We start from the raw sequence: 23052 nt of genomic DNA, 5'->3' as shown, positions 1-23052 counted from the left end.
GTAGTGCAGTGTATTGTCACCCAGGAACAAAGGTCTTTCTGCTTTGGAGGGTTGGGCATTGTAATGTGGAGTTGATTCTTGGCCTCTAGGGTGGAAGCCAGGATGCATAGGGGAGCAAACTTTAGCTCCCCAAATGGCTGATTATAGTATAGGAGGCTGTTTGTGTAGTATTAGGGTGACCAGATGTCCTGATTTTATAGGGACAGCCCCGATATTTGGGTCTTTCTTATATAGGCTCCTATTACCCTCAACCTCCTGTTCTGATTTTTCACATTTGCTGTCTGGTCACCCTATGTAGTATGCACAGGGGCTTCTGGCCACCTAATTCTCTGCACAATTTCCCCCCCCCCCCAACTTTGTGGCGATCATGTAATTAAAGACTGCATCATAATGCATTTGCGCAGGGGGGCCAAATTAAGGTTGCACAGGCAACTATAAATGTGCTCTTTCTTACTTTTGAATTCTTGACTTTGCAACCTAAATAATGTCTTTAATACATTTCCTAGAATTTTATAAAGGAAGCAGGCAACAGTAGTTTGGAAACAGAAGTCATGTGTTTTGAGACTGCATGCCTGTGATGTTTGTCAGGGGATAACTGGCTAAAATCCATTGCTTGTTGAGACACTTACATTTCCTACAAGTTTTCTTCTCTGCCTAAGTGAAAGAATAAACAAACTTATGCATTAGTGCAAGTACACTTATCAGGTCACTTTTCGTTGTGTTTGACTCCTGATTTGAGAACTCTGATACCTGCTTTAGAAGTTGAACAGTTTTAGTGATATTGGGGTCAGTTTAATTATACAAATGCTTACAAACCAATACCATTCATTCATTTAATTTAAAAAGAAAATCATGTAGACCTTGATATGAACCTGGGCCAGTATTCCACTTCTTAAAAGCTAGCAGCATGTATACAGTTAAACCAATGGTTAAATCTTCTGGCATGTCTTTATGGCTACACTTCTTATCTCTAAAAATATAGTGTAAACTAATTATGATAGCACTCTTAGAAAGACCATATAAATATAACTTCAGTATTAGGTGATCTGTGTTTATATGCAAAAGAGATTCAGCAGACTGAAATCTTACATATGGTTCATTTATTTATGATCTCTTGTAATTTTAAGATTCCAGAAAATTCAAATCTAGAATTTGAGCATGTGTAGTGCCAAACTTAATTTTTTAGCAACTGAGGACATTCGCTATAAAGCTAAGATAATTTTTAATTAGGTGACTATGAACATGCAATTTAAATTTTAAATGACTTATTAAGAAATAGGTATCATCCTAGTGTGGTTTGTTTCATTGTTTGTGGAATACAAGCTGATTAGCTATATTGCTGTGTTTTATTAAATCTACCACCGATGGCTTGACTTCCAGATGTGTGGAGCACCCACATCTCCAGTTGAAGTCAGTGAGAGTTGCAGATGCTCAGCACCTTTGTAAAGTAGGCCATAGAAATGAGACAAATTCTTTGGCTTATACCCTTGAAATGCCACTGACAGTAATGAGGCCATGTAGGTATTTGTAAGAGTGATTTGGTCCTTGGAACATGTGGAATTTTTGTGATCAAATAAGTTAAGATATTTAAGTTGGGTATAAAATCTTGTCCCAGTAACATCTAAGAGTAGTAATGTTTCATGGAAGTTTCCAAGATGTGGTAAGTGTTACAGGATAAAGGTTTGGGCAAATAAAGCCCTGTACTGGGTTAAAAATGCAAAGACACTCAACAAGGTATCACGCTTGTCCTCGGTAGAATTAAATTGTTGGGAAAATTTTGGTGGTATCCAAGCCTCTCTTCCATGCAGGCAACCATTCAAAACCTTGACAGGGCAAGTGGGGAGTCTGGTTTTTTTTTTTTTTTAAAGAGAATTATTCCAGTTTTGTGATGCAATTTACATGTGATGAAGAATGTGTGGTACAGCCAGTTTCTACATGAATTACTGCTTGTAAAATAACAGCCCTCTTGTCGTTGCTCGTTATTGTGAAAATGAGAAATGGGGAAGCATTGGCTGCAAACAGCTGGGGTATGTTTGCTGCTGCTTTTGCTGGGACTACCATTTACTTGTTGCTTTGGGAGTGAAATAAGAGGAAGCTGTAAAAAAACACAAAAACCTCATGTAAAATTCCAAACTGCCCTGTGAGCATTCCTTCCACAGACAAAAGTAAGTTTATTTGAACCTACTAGTATTAACCATAAAAAATCCATGCTAGTTTAAATCCTGCAGCATGCTAGTACATGTCAACATAAATCCAGCTCTTGCTGTGAATCATGTGCATGAATTGCACTTCCAGTTATTCATGAAATCATAGGAAGGGTTCCGCCTGCCCATCTATTTAAATTGTTTAGCTGTTAGTATGGGAATAGACCAGCATCTGCTTGAGGAGAAATACTTATATAAAGACTCCAGGAATAGTGAATGTGATTTAGGAGTATGAATGGGAGGTCTGGGAAGAAGCTTTACAGCTTTTCCAAATGCCTTTTCTTTTCTCATCCACGAACAGTTTAGCAAGATAAATTACAGATTAGAATAATCCCTTGGAAAAAAAGTATTCCACCAACAGGACCTGTAGCGTATGACATCCTACTTACTCTTTCCCTTTGGCCATAAAGACCATCAGTTTCATATAACACTGCTTTTGCCAGCTGACTGTAGATTGGTGTGGGCAAACGACGGCCCATGGGCCACATCCAGTTTGCCAGCCGATTTAATCCAGCCCTCAAACTCTCACTGGGGAGCAGGGTCTGGGGCTTGCCCTGCTACAGCCAAGGAGTAGAGTCGAGGGCCGCTCTGCAGCTCCTGGAAGCAGCAACATGTCTCCCTTCTGGCTCCTACATTTAGGGGCAGCCAGGGGGCTCTGCCTTGTCTGCAGGCAGCGCCCCCGCAGCTCCCATTGGTTGGGAACTGCGGCTAGTGGGAGCTGCAGGGGTGGCGCCTGCAGATGGGGCAGCGCGCAGAGCCACCTGGCTGTGCCAGAGCCGGAGTGGGGATGTGCCATTGCCTCCTGGAGCTGCTTGAGGTAAGCACTGCTCAGAGCCTGCACTCCTAATCCCCTCCTGTGCCCCAACCCCATGCCCCAATGCTGATCCCCCCCGCCCTCCAAACCCCTGAGCACCCTCCTGCACCCAAAACCCCTCAGCCCCCCCAGAACCCGCACCTCTTGCTGAAGCCCTCAACCCCCTCCTCCCCCCGCACCCCAGCCCAGAGCCTCCTCCCGTACCCTGAACTTCTCTTTTCTGGCCTCACCCCAGAGTCTGCACCCCCAGCCAGAGCCCGCACCCCCTCCTGAATCCCAACCCCAATTTTATGAGCATTTTTAAATAAGTGCATATATCCATTCTAAAAGGTGATAATCTTTCTCTTCTCCCCCCGTGTCATAAACCCAACCCCTTGAATCTCTGTATTTTAAAAAAAAGTGGATATAGCAATAACACTTCACCTTCACATCATCTAACCCGTTCAAATCTGAGATTTTGTAGCATTCCGCCAATATATATGTGTTAATTGATTTTTATCACTTGGAACCACCAAGGAAGTAAAGATAAGATCAACTTGAAATTATGTTCCCCTTCAGTCAATTGAAATAACTGGTATAATGTCTCGAATTGTGAAATGATAGTGGTACACTTTGGATAACGTGATACATTATATGTTTAGGATGTACAGCAGATTTAAAAACTGGAGACAAAACTTCAGAAGAGTATTGAAGTGCACACCTCAGTTTGACACCAAAGAACAATGTAAAGTGCATTATAGCCTAGTCCCATGGTAGTCAATGTGACCAAGATTTGGCTCATAATCTCTGGTCAGTTGTATGGTGGCTGCAGTGCATGCAGATCATCTTTTGGGGTTCAGTCCATAAAATCACATTTTAATATCAAGAAGCAGGATGCCTTAATGCTAGTAATGTGGTGTTGTCGGGGGCGGAGGGGGAATAAATGGTAGATTCATTTATATAAATGACTAAGACATTTATTTCTCTCTGCTTAGATCCCAGTGATATATTGAAATATAACATTACAAAATCTGCTCAATATTGAGAAACTTTGAATAGGCAGATTAAAGCCCTAACAAATGAGAGCCACTTATTTCAACTTCAGTTTTCCAGAGCATTCCCAATTAATGTTAAATGTTAAACTATAAGGATTTCCCCAAAATTTATGTCCAAAGATCTTCATTAGAAAATATTATTAAAATGTCATTGTTCTGGTCTGTGCCAAACGAACAATGAGGATCTCTTTCCCTACTCCACAGAGCCAATCTAAATCAGACAAACAATTCAGCATCTACTGGTAGAAAACAATGTGAGACAGTGCTGATGTTTTTCAGAAGGATCAACCTTGACAGGCTTTGCGGAAGTTTATATTCAGCAGGGATTTGGAAGACAGAGGTTACTTAATGTTGAAATATAAAATAGACTATAGTGTGATAACGTTGAATTTAAAACCAAATAAGGCCCCTGCCCTAGTACTGTAAAAAACAAAACAAAACCCAGAAACGTTATTACAATATGATCTTATCTGCTTAACACATTGGTTTTCTAATACCTGTACAAGTTTGATCTCCAGCATGCTTGCCCCAAGAAAGATCTAGGAAGGGATCTGATTAAAGCTTGTGGCACAGTCTTTCTTACGTTTGGAGGTAGAGTATTCAGAATCTCATGCCCGTTTATTCCATTCAAACCACCAACATATGACCTGGCATTTCCTCTTCAATGTATACGAAGTAAAAACAATGAGGAATCCTTGTGGCACCTTAGAGACTAACAAATGTATTTGGGCATAAGCTTTCGTGGGATATAACCCATTTCATCAGATGCATGGAGTGGAAAATACAGTAAGCAGGTATAAAATATACAGCACATGAAAAGATGGGAGTTGCCTTACCAAATGGAGGATCACTGCTAATGAGACCAATTCAATTAGGGTGGATGTAGCCCATTCCCAACAGTTGGCAAGTTGAAGAGGCGGTGTGTTACTGTGTAGATTCATCTAATTAGTTGCATTCAACTTTCCAAAGGAAAAATATCCAGAAATATCTTAATCTCAAGACCTTCCCAATCAAGGTGTTGTCTGTCTCCACAGTGACTATAATATTTTTATTGTGCTCTTTCATAATAAAACGAGAAAAATTTCAAAACACCTCTTTCTCCTAGGATTCTGCAGGATCAACAGCAGTATATGTGAAGGGCACTCTGCTGTTTATTCTGGAGCCAGACAAGCCCTACTTTTGTATATATGGTACCTTTTTGGAGTTGCATATAGTGCTTCATATTATGTGAGTTTCCTGTAGGTATACAAGGGTTTTCTTGTATTCCTAGAATTTGATGCCAATATTTATTTTACAAACCAATATGCACATCTTTCTCCAATGTCCTAAGTTTGAAGACTTGTATGAGAAATCCATGTCATGTAAAGTCTCCTACATGTTCCCTTTCAGTATGTCATGTGGCATCACTATTCAAACTAAGTCTTCCAGCCTTCCAAGTTAAGAACAAAAACCTAGGAATGCATGAAAACGACATTTTCATTTTGCCTTATGACAACTTATGAAATTTTCTATCCTAAATCTGGTTAAAATTTTCTTGGAAATAAGCATTCTATTGTAATGCCCATTTTATCAAATAGGTGCCCAGTATGTGTACACATGAATATCTGACCTGGAATATGAATGTCTGCTACAAATATCCAGAATAACTTCAAATATAGTTATAATGGAATATACAAATACTCAAAATAACTTCATTGGTCACACTGCATAATCCTGTCATTACAAAAAAGAAGCAATATTTTATAAACCTGGCATGTCAAGAAGTACATTAATACTAGGTTGGCCACAGTATTTTGCAGCTTGCTTTTAGCCTTGAGCTGAGGTGGGCTGGTATAGCAGCATACCTATTTCCATGGGTGTGTTTTTGCTTGCATAAGCAGAATCCCCTTCTCTCACTATTTCAGAAAGATTGGATTCATTATCCAGTTCTTTTTCCTCTGAAGTCCTGGTAGTAAACTCAAGTTAAAATACTTAAACTTGCAATATTAATATTTTTAAGTACAATCTTATCTGACTCATGCTTGCTGTTTCCCATGCTAGCTTTAAGGGAGTCTTCAGGGCTACCTGTTAACATAAAATGCATTGTTTTCAGTGATGCTGCAGTACACAGAATATGCATTTAGAGAGCAAAAACAAGGATTCATAGTAGACCAGGATGTATTCATCACATCTTGAGGCATTAAAACGCTATTTTCTGTACAGATAGCAACATATCACTGAGGGATACATACTTGTAACTTCTGTGCTAATTATTCATTTTTGACTGTGTAATTAAAAGGGATCTTCTGATTTTAAGCTGTATTTGGTTGTCTGTTTTAAAAAGCCTGTATATACAAACCAAGACAGGAATTTTCAGCTGACATACACAGTGTTGTATAAAAGGGAAGTGGTTACCTCTTATTTGATGAGAATTTGAATGTAGAGACTGTGAATTAAATAATTCTTCTAATCAGTGGAAATCTTACTTCCGCTGACTAGTACTTTACTTCACAAGTTGCCCCTTGACTTCTGTGGAACTCCTCATGGTATAAGCTACTATTTAACATGAGTAGGAATATCATCGCAATCTGGCTCTTTAAAGATAATAGAACTACTCATGGAGTAAGTTGCTATGCAACGTGAATGAGTGGTAGAATCTGGCTGTCAGATTGTAATCTTTTTCCTCAGAAAACAACAGATAAGTTAAATAGAAATAAGAGTCTAGTCATTTTAGCACACTTCAACTTTTCTGGGTAATCAGTCAGGGCCCAAGTCCAACAACAAGAAGATCCTTGTTCAAATGGAAAACAAACTGTCCAGCCAATGCAGTGAATCTTCATATCTTTAAAAAACAAAACAAAACAAAAAACTATTCAGAGAAGTAACTGTGAAAGTGAATTGCAATAAATGTAGAGTATATTTTTTTCTAGAGGCAACCTTCCTATCCCCTGCTTTGACTCTGTTTTAAAGCTTGTTCACACCTCTAATATTTTTTTAAATGACAGCTGATTTTGGGGTGGGTCCTTGTTCTCTTTGAGTGATCTTCTGTCCCCAGGCTTTCACCTGCCAGTGGTGCAACTTATGTCTTATATAATAAAGGACAGATTCAAACACTTCAGTGTAAAATCAAGTTCTTATTTGTTGAGAAATTAATAGCAAAATATCACTGCATTAGAGAGAACTTACAAACAATGAGTCATTTGGGCAGCCCAGCTTGGTCACTCTTAAATATTGAATTTTAGGGCCTGCACTAACAGTATAGTACTAAACATTCAGTTTAGTATATGGTGCTCAGTATAGTATAGTACTAAGCATATGTAGGTTGGCCTTTAAATACAAGCTTTCCAGCTTCTCAGATTTCAGCAGTGGTAGTATAGGTAGTATAGGAGGTAATAAGGGGTTTTTTGGATGCTTGTTTTTGGGGTCATGTGGCAGGGAAGGGGTGTTACTTTTCCCTACTCTTGCCTACAAATAAACTCCCATGTGAGTTGCCAAAATTAGTCACGATTCATTGTAGATTGTACAGATGTTCAAATTATGTGTGCTCTCTGAGCTCCACTGGGGTCTTTGAGTTTTGCTCCTCCTTGGTGGGGCTTCAGAGGAGAGAATGATTAAAGTATTGCTTTATAGTGATAGACTCAAGGAGTTCAACCTGTTTAACTGGACAAAAAGGGGGTTAAGGGATAATCTGATCGGTTTACAAATCCCCACTGGAGGAAAATATTTGTGTTCTTCAATGTAACAGCAAGATCCTGCATCTGGAAGTTGAAGATGGACCAATTCAGATTGGAAATCTATAACAATGAGGGTAATTTAACCATTGGAACAATTTACCAAGGCTTGTGGTGGATTCTCCATCACCAGCATTTTAAAATCAAGACTGGATGTTTGTGTAAAACACATACTCTAGTTCAAACCAATTATTTTAGGGGCAGTTCTATGGTTTGTGTCAAGCAGGAGGTCAGACTAGGTCAGTGGTTCCTTCAGGCCATAGAATTTTTGAATATGCCTGTGGATTCTGCTATAGGTTCCTTGGACTTGGCTCTTTGATTTAAGGAGAAGGAATGGTGGTATATTCCAAATGTTACCCATTGGTGGCACCAGAATGGCATGTCTCTCAGTAAACTACAGATCTGCAATCCTCTCTCTCCTTTCTTATGTGAGGAATAAAATGATTAACAATGTTGACACTTAACTCAGATGTCCAGTGGTAGTAATTTAATTCCTTAGTGAGGTGGATGGGGCAGTTCACACTTCTCTGAGCTGTTGTTCCAGGCTCTTTGCAGATTCACACAGGGATATCTGTATCTGATTACATAAAAACTATAAACAGAGCACTTCTTCATAATAACAGCTAGAGACTGTAATTTTTTAAAATTAAAACTAAGATTCAGGAGAACAAGGCTTCAGAGTGGTGCCTCTAGGCTGATATGTTTCTGAACCCTGGGTGTTTAGTCTTTGCATGATACACTTCATATCTTTTGTCTTTTGTTTTTAATTATATATTTACTCATTAAAAATAAATCATGGGGGTCACCATTTGCAAAATCCTTACATTTTGACAGGGTGAATTTGATTTAAATTGATTGATTTAAATCCTGACTAGTGATTTAAATCAATCATAATTCAAATCAATTTGATTTAAATCAAATTCACCCTGTCAAAATGTAAGGATTTTGCAAATGGTGACCCCCATGATTTAATCATGGATTTCTACATAAAAGTGTGTTCTTGTTGGTTTTTATAACCAGTGGTTCTCACTGGCCGCAGTTTGCTGCTCCAGGCCAATGGGGGCTGCGGGAAGGGCGGCCAGCACATCCCTCAGTCTGCGCTGCTTCCCGCAGCCCCCATTGGCCTGGAGCGGCGAACTGCGGCCAGTGGGACCGCGATCAGCCGAACCTGCGGGTGTGGGAGGTAAACAAACCAGCGTGGCCCGCCAGGGGCTTTCCCTGAACAAGCGGCGGACCAGCTTTGAGAACCACTGGTTATAACCTTAATACATATCCTTCACAACTCAGATGGATGTAGGTTTCATTTTTTTAAAAATACACACTATACATTTTTGAAGTGATTTATTTTGAAAAGTTTTCAGATTAGTTTTACAGCTATGTCAGAAAATGAATGATTGGTTATTTAATTTACGAAAAGTAATTGAAGCAGATCTTTATGAAGTCATTGGGAGGTGAACTATCTCCAATTCAACAGGTTAATCATTAATATTTGGAGGATTTTCTTGCCACGCTGTACTGGGAGGAGAACATCACCAAACATATTTAAATTGTGTTATTTAACTAAAGCAACAGTGTTATGTATTCTGGATTTTTTCAACAGCAAACATATAATATTTTAATAAAACAAGCATATGAATTTTTGAATTTAGTTAAACATTAAAGTTTTTTAAAATCAGGTTTGTTTTTGTTAAAATTGTTTTTAATTTTAAATTTTAAATTTAATTTTAATTGTTTTAATTGTCATTGCATATTTCTCTTTAAGATGTCACTCAGTTCCTTCCAAATTTCAACAGCGTTAGCAATAAAACAGTTATTTCCCTGCACTTTGTTCAAGGCTACAGAAATAGGCTTCAGGGCACTCAGCATGTGTTCAACATTTCTCTTAAGCCCAATGTTACGAACTTTTGGCTGTGACAGTGCCATCTATTTTTTTCACTATTTTGTTCACAAACTGTCATCAGATTAGGCCAGTCCTTGATATAGTGCTCAAAACAGTCCACTACTGAGTTCCATCCCACATCTCGTGGGAGAGTTAGCTTGGTTCCTCCCACTTTTTTCAAAGCAGCTGCTGCAAAGCGGTGGTTATGGAAGTATTTTGCAATTTCAGCAACATTGGCCTTTATTTCTGGAACACTGAAGTCTTTGGCTAGGAAGTTTATCAAACGAGCACTGCAACCATATGTTAGCTTGGGACTCTTCTAAATTTCTTCTCATCTTGGATACATTTGCAGCATTGTCTGTGACCAAGCTGCATACTAGACATTAGAGTTTTTTATTCAGTTTGTTATAGCTTTTACTGCTGCTTCTTGTAAGTATTCTGCGCTGTGTGTGCATTTCCTGATGTATCAATTGTTTCTGTAAGGAAGACATTACCTTCTTCTGTTGTCCCACAAGCACATACAACAGGATCATTGTGGACATTGCTCGACCCATCAAGACTCCGGTTAACAATTTTACATTCTAGACCTTTTGCACACTGCTCAGTTTCTCTTTCATACTCTTTATCCAGCAATTTTCCTGCGACATCTGCTCTGTTGGGTGGACTGTATCCTGGTCGTAATGACTGAATCATGTTAATGAAGTGTGGGTTCCCAATCATATTGCATAAACAAACCGGGCAACTTTTTCATCAGTTACCTCTTTTTGTAATCTGCTGATTCTTATCACAAACTTATCTATGGTTGTTTCTGGATTATGTAGGGTTTTTTGGTTTTGTTTTGGGCTGTAGGTGATATATTGTGGCTATGTTACCAACATGATGTGACTGAAACACTATCATTGGCAGATAACTCTGAAACTATAGAAAATTATGGTGATCTTAAAGGTGGTTAGTCTTCAGAATCCTGTATGTTGAGGATGGATGCTCTTAAACAAAATAAGTCAATGCAGTTATTTAATTATTATTACCATACTGCTCATTTAGTATTACTCATTGCATTCACTGACACTCAGAACTACTTTAAAGGTGAAATTGTAAAAGGAAGATCTGCCTATTTCAGCTATTTATTATTTTATCACAACTGCATCTAAAATGATAGTACCATAGAGTAACTATATATATATATTTTTTGCTCAAACATGAGAATTCAAGAATAGTCCAGAAGGAAGACAGGCAGTCCTTAAGAAAGAAGTATGAAATAATGTTTACCAACCTGATGATCCTGCATGTTCAGACGTGTTCCTTTCATCATCTTCAACGCAGCTTCCTCCTGAGAAGGAACACTTCTCACGATGTTGTTTCATTTAGGCAACCAGGCCTTGCATTTCTTTTTTGCACTTTTTGCATTTTGCTCGCATGCCTGTCTTACCCACAGGTAGAGGAATTTCATTAAAATATTCCCAAACTGGGTCTATTTTACAGCCTGCTGCAATTATAGGTTTTCCCTTCTAGTGAGATAATAGTATGGTAGATCTCAATTCAATGAAGGCTATGCTTAGAAAGACCTCAAGACTTCTGGAATATGCTGCTCAATCTGTTTCACTTTTGTTTCTACCGCCTCTCCCTCTCCTCTCACGTTTATCTCCAGACTTCTTCTCCTTGTCCAGACTTATTCCACCTACAGCAATCTTCTATTCATTGCACTTTTAGAGAGAAGTAAGGGATTGCCTCTGTGTACACAAATTTGCAGAGGGACAGTAGGGTTGAGATCTGTTATTTCTCACCTCTGTATATTATTTACTTAAAAACATTTTTGCTGTTACCTCTAGAGACACAAATCCACAGTTTGAGAACTGCAAAACTAAGCATCTCTGGTCTCTTCTAGACTGAGCACTGAGTCCCATTGGGTAGATAGAAAGCTTAATCTAAATCTATACAGAAACCCTTGGAACCCCATTAAATTGGGTCCCTAATCCATGAACTATTGGAACTCATTTAGAAAACTTTTCTTAAACATTACATGAATATATATAAATTCCCTATTCCATGATGAGCTTTTTTTTTTTTAAATAATTGATTTTTATCCACCCTGTATTTTGGGAGTTAGTTTTCTGTAATTATCCCTGTTTCCCTGGCTCTGCATCAGCAGGTTCAGATTTGGTTCAGAGCTTCTCCGAAATTCGAGGCTGTTAGAGATTGATCTGACACTTTATTCTGGCCCTAATATAGGTTGAGAGTGAATACCAACCCCTCCCCTGGTAATAAGTGATATTCACTTATGACCTATTATTTTTCTTAGCAATAGAAATGATTCTTGTTAAACAGATGCTGTTGGGTCACATTTGCCACTATAGTCAGCTTGTGTAAAAACTTGATTATAAATCTAAGCTCAGTGGGAATGTTTATCCTTTTTATTTTTAAAATAAGCATTTATTTGCAGCCTCAGCATTATCCTAGTGCAGGGGTCGGCAGCCTTTTGGAAGTGGTGTTCCGAGTCTTCATTTATTCACTCTGATTTAAGGTTTTGCATGCCAGTAATACATTTTAACGTTTTTAGAAGGTCTCTTTCTGTAAGTCTATAATATATAACTAAACTATAGTTGTATGTAAAGTAAATAAGGTTTTTAAAATGTTTAAGAAGCTTCATTTAAAATTAAATTAAAATGCAGAGCCCCCCGGACAAGTGGCCAGGACCCCAGGCATTGTGAGTGCCACTGAAAATCAGCTTGCGTGCCACCTTTGACACACGTGCCATAGGTTGCCTACTCCTGTCCTAGTGCTTGAAGACCTCAAATTAACTAGAAACTTACTAATGAAGCTGGTTTATTTCAGTGTTAGAATTAAAAAATGAAAAAAGCATATTATGGATATAATAAGCATATTATAGTAGAAAGTGGCAAGTGCCTTATGTTGGTTGGTGTGCTAGGCAAAGAATAGAATAGCTGTCTTAAGGACCTTCAAAACTGAAGGCATACGTGGGTACAGTACTCTACAAGATAGAAAAAAAGGGTTGTTTTTTTTTGGTTTTTTTTAACATGCCAGCTGACACTTATTAAAATCCTAATGTAGACAAAGCAATTGTGATTGTTTTTTTTTAAAACGCATGTTGGTCGATGTAAATCGTAGGTTGCCCCCTCAGGGTTTATTTTGACTAGCTAACATAGTTTCCCTGTCTAAATTAGGATTTTAATTAGAGTTAGAGAACATGTATAAAAATATATATTTTGTTTTCCTAGTGTAGATGTAGTGTTAGGCAGACAGGGTGGTGTGTGATCAGTGAGTTTGGTGTGCTAAATGGAGCTTGTGTGTCAGTCCAGCTCCCAACTTTGTGCTATCTTACATGTTGCCTCTTTTACATGGAACAGCCTCCCAATGCTAGGCTGCTGGCCTTCTCATTCAAGTCCTCATTCAACCCACACATAAAACCAAATTCATTAGGGCCCCAATCCTGCAAGTTGTTCCATATGAGTGGATATCTTTTAGGAGCCCCACATAAATCATGAGGGGCTCTGCATGGGCTGAGGGTTTCTCCCGCACAGTGTTGCAGGTTTGGGATTTAAGGAACTTTAGATAAAAGGGTCACCTTAAATTTATATTCTCCAGTGTATTTTCTCCTGTCGGGCTGTCTTCTAGATTGTGAGATCTCTGAGGCAATGACTATCTGTGTGTTATACAGGGCTGAGCCCATGGTAGCACATAATGTAATACTACATACTCCTCTTGTTGGAGCTTCTAAAAGAAGATGGAAGGAGCTTGACATATGTTGGAGACTATACTAGGCATGACAGGTGGCATGGAGATGCCAGTAGACAAAAGGAACCATTGGAAGTCTCACATGGGCTTGAGGGAGTGAAGGTGGGAGATATATGAGGAGACAAGGATCTAAATGGACTCATTGAGGAGTGCCTTGAAGATGAGGAAGTGCAAATATCATACTGTACTCAAATTAAGGGAGGTGATTGGGGACATTGAGGGGGCAGATGACCGGAAATGACTGGTTTTAGACTAAGTTGCTTACCCCTTACTTTCTTGGGAAAAATTTTTCCTGGGCTAATAACAGTAAAAAAATAAATATATATATATATAATTAACTATATCAGTGGTCCCCAAACTGTAGTGCGTACTCTCCTTAGGTGGAGTGGAGGAACATTCCGGGGGAGCGTGGAGAGGCCCTAGGCCAGCCCCCACATGGGGCAGGGAGGGAGCGCCACCTGACTCTGCTCCTGGACATGGCCCCAGCCTGCCTGCAGCTCCCAGCCATGGCTCCGCTCCCGCTCCCAGCTCCGTCCCCAGCAGGGGCCGAATCTCATGGTCCCAGGAGGGAGCACCACCTAGTACTGCTCCATCCCCGTTCCTGTCCCCAGTCTAGGCCCCATCTCACGGTCCCAGCTGCAGCCCTGGCTCCGCTTCTGGCCTGGGCCAGCCCCCACATGAGGCAGGGAGGGAATGCCTTCCAGCCCCAGCCGAGGCCCCATCTCGCAGTCCAGGCCGCGGCCCGGCTAAGGCAGACAGATTACATTACAGGGAACCGTGGCACACAAAGTTTGGGTACCACTGGTCTAGGTGATACAGATGTTATGGCAGAACAGTGGGTGAGCTTACATGCAATATAACAGTATATTGCAATTTTCTGGCAAAATGAAATGAGTTAAAGATGAAGTTTCAGCCTTCACCCAACTTTCTTGGGTATGAGCCAAGCCCTTGATGTTGTTTTTAACTTAAATTTTAGAGGAATTCAAGAAACACTAGGGTAATCAGTGAAGAGGAAGCTGTACAAAATAACACTGAAGTGATCTTATTTTTTAGTGCTAACTATATAGACAGGTCTTCTTTTATCCAAGAACTAGGAGACAGACTTTGCACCACTGGTAACTGTTTCCTTAAAGAAGGCTTTATTTGAGCTGAATCTTAGTTAGTACAATTTCAAAGCACAGATTTCTGTAAAGTAAATAATGAAAGTCATGTACCGAATAAGGCTTTAGTAAGTTTTAGTCAGGCATTTCTTCAGTCTCCCCAAAACATCCCCAAAAGTGCACAAAATACTGGGACATAATGGGCTCTGAGCCCAAAAGGCAGGCATGGTTTGTGTTTCCTTGGGATATCTTTACAAAATAAAATAAAATCTGTGGCTCCTAAGGAATATTTTGAAATGTCAAAAATAGAGTGGATTAGATTAAATAAATTTGGAAAACTACAATGGAAAACTGCTATATTTTTAATTAAAAAAAAACAAACCAAAAAAACCCCCAGAATCCAGGCATAATGAGTGATTTTTGAATGTATCTTGTATTTCCTTTTTGGGGGAGGGAAGACCGGTGTGTTTGGGGGGGAGAGGAGAGGCTTGCTGTCTGAAAAATAGGGTTGGGTCTCAGAATCTGCTCAACAATATTCTGTACTGGAAATGCCAACAGCTAGTTGCTGAACTGCATTTTTATACTGGTAATGCTGAGAAAACGTGGCTTGTAATGATACAGGTGGCAAAGCAGCAAGGAATCTGCTGACTTACATCTCTGTGTCACATAGGCCCGTCTCAGGAATTACAGCTATGTTGAATAGCTAGTTTTCAGGAGTCGGTGCACGAGATAAGTGAGTTTGTGTATGTTTTGGTTTTGTTAGCAATTTACAGACCACAGGATTTTATGTTTTTATAGACAGGGTACACTTTGAAACCACTTTAGGTTCTTAAATGTACAAAAGCTTCTGAGCTCTCTGTCCAGTATGCAAAGCAACTGGCAAGGTCATTGCATGGAAAAAAGCTTGTCATAGCTTTTCACTCATTTGGGAGCTATAGGAGCACATTAGATTTCTTACTTCAAAAAAGCAGTATTAATTACTATACAGAAATTGTACTTGTAAAGACCTCAAAATGTAAGCTACCGTTTTTAGCAGGAAATATGTGCCAAGCACTTGTGGCTATATTCTCAACTGAGGACCAGTGCTTAGCTATACTTTCTCATTGGGATTGTGTGTCGAATGTCCCCATCAGAAAAGGATCAGTGAAGTAAATGTAAAATAAACACCTAAGTAAACTGAATCGATATGGTTTCTTGCACATGGGTTAAATACCCATGACTTGTAGGGGGTTTAAAACATTTAGATGCTGTAGCAAACTACGGCGAGCCCGATGTGGCCCTTAGGCCAAAATGTTTGCCCACCCCAGCTGTAGCTACTTGTGGGTCTGCAAGATTAATTCTAAATGAGGAAAGAAAATAAAACTCGTGATATATTCAGAACTTTTTATAGTACTCTCCAGGAAATTCAGACTTTGGAACCGAGTTGTTTTCCTATCTGTTGAGGATTTGGACTACATTATTAGTTTTAAGTTTAATTTTGAGTGGGGAATGAGTTAATTATTTTGGCAGTAGAATGTTCTCCACTTTCATCCCAAAAAGGTGCACACAAAAAAGGGAGGGAGCACAGTAGTTGTAGCTACCATGTATATACATCAGTTTTAATAAGGGAGTGCATAAGGTTCTTGAACTGTGGTCCATAGATCTCTGGAGGTGTGCGGAGGCCAGTGGCCCACGAAGCTGTTACACTTCACCACTGTGACTGTCTGTCAGTTTTGCAGCAGTAAAGTTTCTTGTAAGTAGTAAGTTAATCAAGGACTCTCTTAGGGTTTGTGCTGGCTTTTTGGCAACCTTAACTTAAAAACAAAACAAAACATTCAGGCACCTTTTTGTATCCGGTATGTCTTTTATCAAGAGTTTTCCTGTAAATTCTCGTGATCAAATTTAGGAGGCACTAAAATTGGAGGGGTAGGGAACACACAGAATGGCAAAATCAGTGTCAAGTAACTTTAGTGCCTAGTACAATGAGGGGTGATCCATTACTAATCAAGTCATACATCCAGGGAGAGCAGTAAAGAGCACACATACTAAATAAGGATGTAACCCAGATGCTAAAAGAATTGTATTAAAAAGCAAGTCTCTTTACTATGCTTCTCTCCTTTGCAGATGTAATGTTAATTTGTGTAACCAAACAGAGTGGTGCAGGGAAGGTGTGGGGGAAGATAATCTTGTGGACACCATTTTAAGTGGTCTGCAGTATGGAAAGGCTTGAGAACCACTAAGCTAGTATAAAGGAGATGATACTAGATCTTTTGGTCCTTATAACAATGTTTGAAAGGCTGTTTTCTTTCTCATTTAACATGCAGCAAGGACATATGGGAGAAGGCGAGGTAACAATATTCCTCTTTAATTTTCTAATGTTGACAATGTCTCATGGCGCACATAGCACTAAGCTGTTATTAGAAAGCAACCTAAAAAGATAAGATGTGAAACCATCACTTTAACCCAAGCTTACTTACTAGTTTGTCTGCATGATGTGGTAAACATTTTAACTGAATGAAATATCTCCCCAGAATAGTACTACCTAGGTTGAGATGAGCATAATCCTGTAGCTAAGTGTCATCTACATGAATTACTACTTGGGAGAGCTAAAATGCTGTTCTTTTCCTCTTGTGTTTGTTTATGAATGACAACTCTGTAGAAGTGATTCCTATTACTTGTATTTGAGTGCTGACAGTTTTGTTAGGCCCTGAATATAGGCCCTGTCCCATTGGATTTATAGTCAAAGGCTCGGATCCTGTAAACATGCATACTGAATAAGTTTATGCATATTGGTGTGTGGTTGTGTTCATCATGACTACCTAGATATTAAAAGTTACTCCCATGCATAATTGTCTACAGGATTTGGGTCTTAATAGACAAGACAAATGAAAAAGGGATAATGCACCAGATAAGGAGAAAAACCACTGTAAAGCCTTGAAAGCTATAATGGTAGAAACTTAATCCTAAAAGTGGGTGTGATTCCATTTTGTCAGTTTTCAAAGGGTTACTTGAGTAAAAGACATTTAAAAAAATAGATTGTTGAATACTGAAACTAAGACTGGGTCAGTATTGAGTTCTTTAATTTTCTGAATATATTAATTTCGTAGATTAAGGAAGAAAATTGGTGAAGTGTGATCTCTATTAGACTTTGACTTTGCATAGAATGTCTGAATTTCAGAGGTGGTCAAATCTGCAGTCTCTAATAATTTGATTTAATTTAAAATCAAGTAAATGTATGTAACCTATTTAACAGTGCAAATGAAGGATAACAAAAGAAGATAAATTAATGGCACTGATAACCATTTTTATAGATTGTAGTGAATTCTGAAATATCATCCCCATATAGCAAACTGTAGGCAAATGAAAAATTATTCTAGAAGCCTTAACATACCTTACATCTATTTGCTTGCTTTTTCCAATGTGTGTGTTAGTGGAGGACTGGCCAAGATATGTTGTGACTCTATTTATTGTATTTTGTAATAAGGAGTAGTAATATTGCAGGGATCAGTTTGTGTGCATTCATATGTATTGTGTTAGACAACTGCATTTGTAAATTAAAGATCTTTAGTAAAGGAATATGCACAAAAAGTGTTACAGCAAAAGGACATGTGACTGTCTCAATAGAGGAAGAATGCTTGCAACATGTTAGAAAACGAGTTAATGAATGAATCTTCTTGTACAATATCTCAGTAAAGTTGATCTGCTCCAAGAATGACACGTTACTTAAATGAGTCTTCAGTCATCATTCACAGGAAATTACAGTGGGTCTTACTGCTTTTATCAAAGTGTTCTTGTTATCTACAAGAGTATGGTTTGTGTTTGTTTTGATATTGAGTGACCTAAAAGATTAATGTATTTAGCTGGTGTGGGAATCCTTTTTTCATCTGTACTGTGAAATTACCTTGTGCATGTAAGAAGTTGTTGCTTGAGAAATGGTATGCGTCCTAGATTTTTAGTTATGTATATACAATCAGGACAGTCTCCACAAAGTAATTGTGGTTATATAATGTTCCTTTCTGTGGCAAGTCTTTTAAAAATATGACTTACATAAAAAACAGGCAGGAGAATTAGGCAATAGCAATTGCAAAACTTCTCAAAAATGAGCTAAGATGAGTTCTAGCTGTGGAAAGATTGTGGATTTTCAGGACCTTTTAAAATGCTGTTTGTTTTGTTACAAATTTTCTCTAATAAAAGATACTGCCTCTTTCTGTAGCTGTGTAATTAACAAGGCGTTTGGATTGTTGTAGAACTAGAAATGGTAAGGTTAAATGAAATAGGCAGAATATCAAAATGATCATGTTTCTAGTCTTCCCATTACTCATTCAAGGGGAAGAGTACAAGAAGATGTACTGCTAATATTGAACATTATTTCTTTAATAATATTTAAATGGTATGTTCTTTGTCCTATTAGTATGGGGTTTTTTCCCTTCTTTTTTTTTTAGGTCAGTCTTCACTGTTTCCAATGGAAGACGGGTTCTTGGATGATGGACGTGGGGATCAGACTCTTCATAGTGGCTTAGGATCACCACACTGCTTCTCTCACCAAAATGGAGAAAGAGTGGAACGGTATTCCCGCAAGGTGTTCGTAGGTGGACTGCCACCAGATATCGATGAAGGTATTTTCAGAAACAAGCTCAGTCAGAACAATCCATGTCGACTTAATGATAAACTATAGAATGGACGCTGTTGTTAACAAGCTAAAGAATGATGATAGATTTTTTTTTTAACAAATTGTTGGCCAGATCCTGAGCAGCACTGAACACCTGCTGTTCCCATTAGCCCTGTCTCTACAACTGCTTTGCTACTAAAAGATAAAAATATGAGCTCTTTAAAAAGGAATAGTGCTTCGGTTATGAATTTGAGAATGAAGACTTAATGTGCTCTAATGTTTGTGTGATAAATCTGTTCTTTCGCCAGCCCCTCCATTTAATTGTATATAGCCCAGACCTAGACCATAAAAAGGGGCAGATCTGTTTTAGGGAGCTGGCCATGCGAAGACCTTCATGTTTATGAGATTATCATAGAAATGTTCTTTGGTCAGCAGCTGTGGTCTTGACAGATGGATGCAATGCCTTAAATGCTTAAGGCTGTTGTATCTAATCTAGATCAAAAACTTTCAACATTGAGAAAATACAAATCTTGTGACAGAAATAAATTGGTTTCTATTAGGGCTGTAAATTAATTGTAGTTAACTCACATGATTAACTCAAAAAATTAATCACATTTGAAAAACAAATCACTATTAATTGCAGTTTTAATCGCACTGTTAAACAATATTAGAATACCAATTGAAATTTATTAAATGTTTTGGATGTTTTTTCTACATTTTCAAATATATTGATTTTAATTACAGAATACAAAGTGTAGTGCTGACTTTATATTATTTTTTATTACAAATATTTGCACTGTAAAAATGATAACCAAAGAAATACTAATTTTCAATTCACCTCATACAAGTACTGTGAAAGTTCAATTTACAAAAGTAGATTTTTTGTTACATAATTGAACTAAAAAACAAAACTATCTAAAACTTTAGATCTTATAAGTCCACTCAGTCCAACTTCTTATTCAGCCAATCGTTAAGACAAACAAGTTTGTTTACATTTATGGGAGATAATGCTGCCTGCTTCTTATTTACAATGTCAAAAGAAAGTGAGAACATGCGTTCGAATGGTACTTTTGTAGCCGGCATTGCAAGGTATTTATTTGCCAGATATGCTAAACATTCGTATGCCCCTTCATGCTTCAGCCACCATTCCAGAAGACATGCTTCCATGCTGATGACGCTCGTTTAAAAAAAGTGTCAATTAAATTTGTGACTGAATTCCTTGGGGGAGAATTGTATGTCTCCTGCTCTGTTTTACTCACCTTCTGCCATACATTTCATGTTTATAGTAGCCTCGGATGATGACCCAGCACATGTTGTTCTTTTTAAGAACACGTTCACTGCAAATCTGACAAAATGCAAAGAAGGTACCCATGTGAGATTTCTAAAGATAGCTACAGAACTGGAACCAAGCTTTAAGAATTTGAAGTGCCTTCCAAAATCTGAGAGGGACGAGGTGTGGAGCATGCTTTCAGAAATCTTAAAAGAGCAACACTCCAATGCGGAAACTACAGAACCCGAACCACCAAAAAAGAAAATGAACCTTCTGGTGGCATCTGACTCAGATGATGAAAATGAACATGTGTCGATCCATACTGTTTTGAATCGTTATTGAGCAGAACCTATCATCAGCATGAATGCATATCCTCTGGAATGGTGGTAGAAGCATGAAGGGACATATGAATCTTTAGCACATCTAGCATGTAAATATCTTGTGACACTGGCTACAACAGTGCCATTCGAACACCTGTTCTCACTTTCAGGTGACATTGTAAACAAGAAGTGGGCAGCATTATCTCCTGCAAATATAAACAAACTTGTTTTGTCTGAGCAATTGGCTGAACAAGTAGTTGGGGCTGAATGGGCTTGTAGGCTCTAAAGTGTCACATTGTTTTATTTTTGAATGCAGTTATTTTTTGTATATAATTCTACATTTGTAAGTTCAACTTTCATGGTAGAGATGGCACTACAGTACTTAAGCGAATTGAAAAATACTATTTCTTTTTTACAGTGCAAATATTTTTAATCAAAAATAAATATGAAGTGAGCACTGTACACTTTGTATTCTGTGTTGTAATTGAAATCAGTATATTTGAAAATGTAGAAAACATCCAAAAATATTTAAATAAATGGTATTCTGTTATTGTTTAACAGCACGATTAAACAAGATTAATTTTTTTTAATCCCTTGACAGCCCTCGTTTCTATCATTCTTATTAGAAACATGTTAACTCTTTCAATTGGGGGGCAAGATCAGTAGGTCATACCTGTTCTATCTCTGCCTTACCATGATCAGTGCATAAATAAATACCCACACTATCATTCTCAAGTGTCTTTTTTAAAAAGCTGTTTTATGGGTATTTTTTTTCACAGTTGTCTCTTTTTATAAAATTTTATAAAACCCAATTTCTGATTCTTATGTATTTGTAGCTTTGGGAGCTAGATTTTTTTTTTAAATGTGAAAACATGCAATATTGAATTGGTATTTGAATAAACCTCTACCCCGATATAACGCGACCCGATATAACACGGGTTCGCATACAATGCAGTAAAGCAGCACTCTGGCGGATCAGCTCCCAGACGCGGCACTCCGCTTCCCGCTGCCGGTGAGTGCAGGGAGGTTGGGGAAAGGATGCCCCCTGTACTCACCTGTGGTGGGAAGCGGCTGGGAGCTTGTGGAGTGGAGTGGGCTGGGGCCGGGCTGCTCTGCTTCTACTGCTGCCGGTGAGTGCAAGACCTTTCACACACACACACACACACACACACACACACACACACACACACACACACACACACACACACACACACACACACACACACACACACACACACCCCTCCAGCGAGACGGCTGAGGCCGGGACAGGAAAGTGGAGTGGACTGGGGCTGCAGCACTCCGCTTCCTGCTGCAGGTGAGAACAGGGGGGCGTCCTTTCCCCAACCTCCCCGCACTCACTGGCAGCGGCGGAAGTGGAGCCACCCAGCCCACTCCACTCCGCCAGCTCCCAACTGTGGTACTCCGCTTCCCGCTGCAGGTGAGTATGTGGGGCGTCCTTTCCCCAACCTCCCTGCATTCACCGTCAGCGGGACGTGCAGCGCCATGGCTGGGAGCTAGCAGAGTGGAGCAGACTGGGGCCAGGCTGCTCTGCTTCGGCCACTGTCGGTGAGTGCAGGACTTTTCCCCAACCCTCCCAGCAACACGGCTGGGGCCGGGGCAAGGAAAGTGGAGTGGGCTGGGGCCACGGTGCTCCGCTTCCCTCCACAGGTGAGTATGGGGAGCGTCCTTCCCCAACCTCCCCGCACGCACTGGCAGTGGGAAGCAGAGCACCAGCTGGCGGGCTGGGGTCAGGCTGCTCTGCTTCCTGCCGCAGCCGGTGAGTGCCTGTCAGGGGTCGGGGTGTGTGGATAGGGGTCGGGGACAGGGAGCAGGAAGGTTGGGTAGTGGGTGGGGCCCTGGGGATGATTAGGGATGGGGGTCTCTGTAGGGGGCGGTCAGGGGACAAGGAGCAGGGGGGCCAAAGCAAGTTCGATATGATACGGTCTCACCTATAGCGCAGTAAGATTTTTTGGCTCTGGAGGACTGCGTTATATCGGGGTAAAGGTGTATTAAATCACTTGAATCATATGTTTCAAACTGAAAAACAGCTGGAAGATGAGGAACTAAGTTATCCCTCTTCCTCATGAAACCCATTTTAAAATATTCTTCTAATGGGCTTCAGAAACTTAAGAGTAGGAGTAATATTACCAGTAGTTCTATTAGGTTTGTACAATCTTTTAGGTTTTGGCTCTTCATTCGGCTCCATATGTAAAGTGTTGTTCTATTCTGTGGCAGCTTTTGACAGTGGTTATGTCCAGTGGTAGCTTGTCACCCCAGTGGATGGTAAGAACTGAGTCAGGAATCAGTGCAGAGGCACTTAATTTTGGTGAGAAGCCAAGAATGTTTGAATTCAACATGAATATTGGGGGTTGAGGGACAC

The 23052-nt window shown here is 39.4% G+C and overlaps 1 protein-coding gene across 8 annotated transcripts in view; it reads left to right on the top strand.

Annotated features, from left to right (window-relative positions):
• Nucleotides 1–23052, top strand: part of CPEB4 (cytoplasmic polyadenylation element binding protein 4) — a 205063-nt gene that overhangs the window by 169493 nt on the left and 12518 nt on the right. For 5 of the 8 annotated variants that reach the window (XM_039484365.1, XM_039484363.1, XM_039484364.1 and 2 more), the window contains 2 exons: nucleotides 16798–16821; nucleotides 18916–19089. In XM_039484365.1, coding sequence (XP_039340299.1) covers nucleotides 16798–16821; nucleotides 18916–19089 — 198 coding nt within the window. The remainder of the gene's footprint in view (nucleotides 1–16797; nucleotides 16822–18915; nucleotides 19090–23052) is intronic. The other 3 variants (XM_039484367.1, XM_039484366.1, XM_039484361.1) reach the window with 1 other exon arrangement.

The sequence above is a fragment of the Mauremys reevesii genome, linkage group 8, assembly GCF_016161935.1.
Source record: "Mauremys reevesii isolate NIE-2019 linkage group 8, ASM1616193v1, whole genome shotgun sequence".
Lineage (NCBI taxonomy): Eukaryota > Metazoa > Chordata > Testudines > Geoemydidae > Mauremys > Mauremys reevesii.
The sequence above is the reverse complement of the archived record's forward strand: the minus strand, read 5'-3'. Positions and strand labels throughout refer to the sequence as shown.